We start from the raw sequence: 7,065 nt of genomic DNA on the forward strand, positions 1-7,065 counted from the left end.
TAAATAATAAGTTTATCAAATATAATATTTGAATTTGACTACGTTTTAAACTACAAGTGTCCACATTTTGTACTCATAGAAAATGTATACAAAACACTTGATTTTCGTTTTAAAATACAAACATTTAAATTGAAACAAACAATGTATTTAAACAGAGAGAGTGATATAGATTGATAGATGAGAAGAGAAGAGAGAGAGAACATTGCAAAAAAGCGGAAACTGTCACTATTGAAATATAATAAACAAAGAACATTTAATATCAGGAATAAAAGAAATCAAGGAATACACATCAACTTCTAAAAAGAGACCTGATCCACACTCCATACCAGCTGGTGGCGGTAATACACCGGATTGTTGTTTTTCCAACCACTAATCAAACCCAAAACAAGAAGAAGAAGAAGAAGAAGAAGAAGAAGAAGAAGAAGAAGACCGGTTTAGTTATGAGTCAACTATGAGTTTAATAACAACAGGACCCTGCCAGAGGTCGCTAAACGCTGTATAATCTGTAGAAACCAGCAGGCTAAGTGTTCGCATCAATGGCCAAACATGCAGTGTTATCATCGGGGAAACACTTGTGGAGAAGTCTGACCTGTGCGAAGTCCGAGCTGCGTCTGGAGCTCACACTTGACTGTGGACAATCCTTCCGGTTGGTTGAGCTCAATAAGAAGACATTTTAACATCACATGCAACAACACTGGTGCAGATTAAATCGACAGGTGACAATGAATTAATAAATCTGAACCCACAGATGGAAAGAAACAGCGCGAGGCCACTGGACAGGGGTGATGGGAGGACGGGTCTGGACCCTGACCCAGACAGAGGACATCCTGTGGTACCACGTTTATAACAACCCAGGAGGGCGGAGGAGGGGACCGGCTGGGGTTTCCTCCCCAGGAGACAGTGAGTCAGAGAGGGCACTGAAAGGAGCTGTGAAGAAGGAAGAGGAGGTGACAGACACTGAGGGGGAAGAGCAGATGCTGAGAGATTACCTCCAGCTGAGTGTGAATCTGTCGGAGCTGTACACACATTGGCACACAGCAGACCCCCACTTCAGGCAAATCGCAGACATTTTCACTGGTACGTTTTGTGAATTCATGATATCACTGTTCGGTAGCTAACAGCTGAGTCAGTGTTTATTTTTATGAAATGTGAGTCATGTAGTTTGTCTCGCTCAGGTCTGCGGATGCTGCGCCAGGACCCCACTGAATGCTTATTCACCTTCATCTGCACCTCCAACAATCACATCTCTCGAATCCAGGGCATGGTGGACAGACTGTGTCAGACTCTGGGAGCTCCGCTGTGTCAGCTGGAGCAAACTTCTTACTTTGACTTTCCTTCCCTGGCTGCGCTTGCAGGTACTGTGTTCTTTCCCTAAAGACGCCAACACATTCCACTCATCCCTCAATAATCTGTTAACCCATGTTTGAGAAACTGAGTGGGGAAACCAGTATTTAAAACTATGTCAGGGACCTGGGTCAGTGATATAAGCCATATCGTCTCTTTTGCTGTGGTGTTCTTGGTTCAAAGCGATTTCCACTGCAGCAACATTTTCAACTTGAGCCATGTTGCAGAATAGAGAGGAAGCTCACAACCATTCCTTATCATTAAGGGTTCAGATGAGCAAATACTAAATTATCATTTACAAATGAAGATGCATTTCATTTTACATGAGTTCTATGGGCTTCGCAGTCTATTCAACATTATCAAAATAACAAATTATTGTTATAATCAACGTGTTATAATCTCTGAAAATCTGCAAAGTTAACCAATAACAGCAACAAAAAAAAAATTGTGAGTCATCCTCAGTAACTAATTTAGGTAATAGTCAGTGAAATCTTCATATCAAATTAAAGAGGTGCCACATTTTAAAGCGGTGCATGCTCAAAATTATGTTTTTTTTAATTCAATTGGCAGAAAGCAGCACGGAGGCGTGTCTCAGGGATCTTGGTTTTGGATACAGGGCTCGGTTCCTGCAGCAGAGTGCTAAGCAGATTCTGGACACCCATGGGCTCCAGTGGCTTGAAGGTCTACGCAGTGTCCCGTATCTGCAGGCCCGGGATGCCCTGCGCACTCTTCCTGGTGTGGGCACTAAGGTACAGCAGCCGTATGTTTTTTTTTTAATATTTAGTGAACCTTTATTCACACGTGATGATGGATTATTGTCGTCCTATAGGTGGCGGACTGTGTTTGTCTGATGTCCCTTGACAAGGCAGACGCTGTCCCTGTTGACACACACGTATGGCAGATCGCTAAGCGTGACTACAATTTTACTTCTGGCAAAGCACAAAAGAGTATCACAGAAAAACTTCACAGAGACATTGGTTGGTATTCACACATCTCAGTAGTTTACGGTTGATTTAAATTGAATATTTGTAACTCTTAATACAAAGACTACTGTTATTTTTCATCACAGGGGATTTCTTCAGAAAACTGTGGGGTCCTTACGCTGGTTGGGCACAGGAGGTCAGTGTTTCTTCAAACATTCAATCTGTTGGTCAGTCTCTGTCTTGTCTCGTCACACTCTCTCTTTCTATCTTTCTGTTTCAGGTGCTGTTCTGTGCTGACCTTAAGAAGTTCCAAAAACTGAAAGAGATGCCACTGATGCATCCAAAGAAGGAGGAAGAGGATGAAGAAGAAATTGGGGAAGAAAGCAAGAAAACAAAGATTAAGACGCAAGCAAATGTTGCTGTGAAGCGTTCGAAAACCAAGTCAGCAACTCACAAGAAAGCGAAGATGTCAGTCAAGACGGAGCGAGATGTGTGAGGTAAACAAGCTTCTTGCATCAGGATTACACTACATTACGTTACATGTCATTTAGCTCAGGCTTTTATCCAATTAGTGCATTCAACATCTATGAGGGGCCATTCAGGGTTCAGCATCTTGCCCAAGGACACTTCGGCATGGGCGGGGGTTGAGCTGCCGACCATCTGATTTGAGGACGACCGCTCTACCCCCTCAGCCACAGCCGATCCACACCATATTACAAAAAATCACTTCATTTTTAAACTCAAAATGAAATGTAAAGGAGAAAATACAGGAGAATTTTCTTACAGGAAAATATGAAATGATTATAACAGAAGAATTCTATATTTTATATCGTATGATGATCCTCACTGTTTATATTTAACTGTTACCTGTCCTATGTCTACTTTCCAATAAGTTCACTGTAATTTTTACAATAAAGCAAAAATACTTCATGCACTACTTTTTACTTCTTTCAATTTTATTAGCACAGTCATCAATACAGATACAGATCGTATCTTTAAGTCCAGTAACACCGTCAGGTAATTCTGCTAAATGTTGCCAGAAGTGGCCACTAGATGGCAGCATGCTTTGGAAGATGTTGCCCTGGGAGATAATTTCACATAATGGACCATTTGCTTTAGCCTATTTTCTTTTTCTTTTTTTGCGGGGGGAAATTGCACTGGGTGAATAATTTTAGTTCAGACCTCAGGCTCTTGTTGCACCATGAACACACACACACACGCCGTGGCATTTGAGTGCATCTCTGAAAAGGTCATAGGACAAAAATGGTGCTTCTTCTTAGTTTCCTGTATTAACATAGTGAATCTGTCGGTTGGATCATAACAACGCGGTGTGGGCGGACCGCTGTGGAGAGCTACAGTGTCTGTATGTTCATCTATAGGCAGAAGTTGACTGTGTCAGCTGATCTATTTATAGCAGGGATTGCAGTTATCTGTTGTCACTGCTAGGGGGTTAGTGTGACTCGTTCTGGTGACAACATGGACATGTCTTGTGTCCCATTTGACTCATTAATGTCACTTTACAGCAATGATGAAGTCTTATTTTATATAGAGTATAAAATATATGGAATTAATATACCCTACAATGTCTTCAAATCTCATTCTTGTGCTCATTTGAGAAATATTTGCTGAACGTATAGTCTGTGAGCAGGTGCATCACGCATGTAGCTGCATCTGTGTCAGTATGTGCACGTGTCGCACGCATACAAATGTTTGTATTTGTGGAAGGGTGTGCAGCCATGTGAGTTAACAACTGAGTCAGCTTTCATCCCCACTCCAGTTGAGCTGGACAAAAGCTGGGGCCCAGCTTAAAGGCAGAGTCACACTGAGGAAGACAAAAAATAGATAATAACAGAAGTTAAAAATAAAACAGTTGAGAGAACAGGGAAATTAATTTATTTTAAGGGAGAGAGAGTAGAAAAGGTGAAAGTGCACTTGATGTGGCGCCATGCATTTTAAAGAGAAAGCCGCGTGTGCAGGCACATTGATACGCACACAGTCAAAAACAACAACGTGACGCTGGCCTGTGCATTATGTAAGAGGTGGGTCACTGCTTGTGTTAGGCCTGTGGGAATTGTTCACTTGAGAGGACATCTCTCAACTCAATGTGCCTTCCTTCTCTAATAAAAGTCTCTCCTGCAGGCACCAGGGGGCGCCACTCTTGGAACATGAGCAAAAGAGAAAGTAGATCGGCCTTGTGAGTTTTAGATGTGCAGCATTTGTTTGAAGTTGGCCTTTGGATGACATGTGACAAGTGAGGTGGTTGAGTATGAGAGAGGTGGGGACCTCAGTTTTGTTCATTGATTAAATCACCTCATGGACCTGTTTTCACTGATATAGGTAATTAGTTGGACATAAATCAAGGTATTTCATCACACTAATGTAGGAATTAAAAAATCCAATAAACTCAGTTGACAGTTTATTAGGAACACTTGCTGTCTAATCTTAGTCCAATATATCCTTCTTTCATGAAGGTTTTAATGTTCTGTTCTTTTTGAAAAGGTTGACAGAGGTGTTGATTACACTGTCGGATCGTTTCTAGAGGATGTAGATCGAAGTGCAGCCTGCAGCAACACAAGCTGCAGCCTCAGTCATGATCATACACCTGAAGCAAAACCTCTCTAACACGGTTTCAAATAGAAATTAACATTTCAACTTAGGTGTTCCTAATAAGCCGAAAACTGAGGTATAGCTTTAAAGCAGCCCAAAAACAACACCCATAATAACCAGCCAGAGAAAGCCAAGCAATAGATGCAACAGTATAAATGATAATATAAATGATAGATTGTAATTTGTAGTAATATTATATATATATATAGTCAGTGAGAATCTAGTGGATACTGTACTGAAGGTTGTTTTACTGTGATTTAAACAGCTGGAATTTATCCCTTACACTATCAATACAGTTTAAGTATTTATACTAACAGTTCTGTATATAGTTGGAATATATGAACAGGTATTTGATATACATTAATATATTTATAATTTAAAAGATAATAAAACAAAATCCAGTTATGTCTATGTCAATCTAAAGTGTAAATCAACAATTCATAATTTTTCACAGCATAATCATGTTGCACTCAAAGATGTTTTTGCAATGGGACAAAGTCTAGAAAATATAATTATTGTAAAATAGTTATTGCTGCTGTTATGATTTATTTAAAGGAACTGATTCATTTTTTGAATATCCGGGCTCTGTCTCTGTTGTCCAAAGATGGTCTCTGTGCACGTTCAAACTTTGTCCGTTACTTAAAGTGATGGATGTTATCGTTCCTGAACAGTTACAGATGCATTATATAACAGTATCTGATACATTACCAAAAATGGATCGTATTTGGAGCGAGTTGTGTTGCTTCACCTTAGATGTGGTGAAACCCAATGCAGTGGGAGACATTCGTGGGGGAGCCTGACGGACCTGGGGAGGGAGGCAGTCCCCACGTTGGAGTCTGTCTTTGGGGGCCCAGAGTAGGGGAGAATATTCTTTGGTGTCTAGACAACCAGGGTGAAGGCAAAGCCACACAGAGAGAGAGAGAGAGAAAGTGAGTGCAGAGCTGGCAGAGGTATTTTAGACCCTGAGCTTTTCTGAATCATGTATGTGCAGATGGATTTTTAGCATCTTTACTGTTCTCAATAAGAGCTTTACCTTGTGGTTAAATGGAATACTTTCTTCCATCTGATAGGATCTCTGCTTAGCTGACTGTGATTAAGGCTCAGGGCCGTACAGATTGGGTGGAAGAAACTGTTCCGTCTGCTCTGGTATTAAATTTCACAGCCCCCGACCACGATCAATTAAAATGACTTAAGTGAAATGTATTCTACGCATTCCTGGACAAAGATGGTATAGAAACACTATCCAGTGTGGGAGAGCATATATTCCATGTGAGGTTTTTTTATTGTACGTCATAGTCAGTGCAGCAAACTCTTTCCTTTTTAAGAATGTGTTCATTTAGGAAGCTTTAAATAAGCCCCCCTCTCACTTTATTTAAAGCCCCCTAAAAGTGACCCATATGAATCCAGAGCTGTCAGTCAATGGTGATGTACGTGCAAGTCACATGGTTGACCTGCTTTGATTTAAGTGGGACACAGTGCTGGAAAGTAACTAAGTACATTTATTCATGTAACGTAGGTACTTTTGGTTAAGTGAGGTATTTCTATCTAAACTTTTTAAACTGTATTCCATTCACCAGAGAACTCTCGATAGTTACTTTAAAAAACACATTAACTGAGTTACGACTGTAGTAACTTTCCCCAAGATCTACAAACCTTTTAGGGAACTCCTTGCGTTTCCACTATGGGGACCAGGGTCTAAATAAGGTTTTGTTTAATTCTTTTTACACCCCAAAACAGTTCGTGGTTGGGGGTAGAACTTTACAAAAATGCTTGCAGAGGTAAAAGTACCTGATTGGTTGAGTATTTTATTAGTATAGCCACTGTTTTTTTTTAAAACCTGTAGCTGCAAATGCAGTATAAGGCAAAATAAGTGGTTCCTAAAGATTTTGTCTTGTGACCCCTTACTATAAATGGGTAACTTCAGCTCTCCCTCCAAATGTAAACACATTCCTAACCCTAACCCTGAACCACATTTCTGAAAGAGATTAAAGAAAATATGATTTAAGGCACTTTTCCACTATCGTTTGGCAAATATAAGTAATATTTCAGTCAATTTTGGAATAGTGGAAAAAAAATTGAAAACATTACACGACCAGCTCTCCGCAGACAAGCATCAACCTTTCTTTAACATTGCGAGATGGATAAGAAAATGTGCACCCATGTTTGTGTGTTTGATTAGATATAAAACAGT

General features: G+C 40.2%; 1 protein-coding gene across 1 annotated transcript; it reads left to right on the forward strand.

Annotated features, from left to right (window-relative positions):
- Positions 1-389: 389 nt before the first annotated feature.
- ogg1 (8-oxoguanine DNA glycosylase) lies at positions 390-3,204 on the forward strand. The gene is made up of 7 exons (XM_062392840.1): positions 390-646; positions 749-1,077; positions 1,176-1,355; positions 1,915-2,093; positions 2,174-2,321; positions 2,414-2,463; positions 2,548-3,204. The coding sequence occupies exons 1-7, from the start codon at positions 537-539 to the stop codon at positions 2,761-2,763; spliced, it is 1,212 nt and encodes a 403-aa protein (XP_062248824.1). The 5' UTR covers positions 390-536; the 3' UTR covers positions 2,764-3,204.
- The last annotated feature ends 3,861 nt before the right edge of the window (positions 3,205-7,065 follow it).

Source organism: Platichthys flesus, chromosome 7, assembly GCF_949316205.1.
Source record: "Platichthys flesus chromosome 7, fPlaFle2.1, whole genome shotgun sequence".
NCBI lineage: Eukaryota > Metazoa > Chordata > Actinopteri > Pleuronectiformes > Pleuronectidae > Platichthys > Platichthys flesus.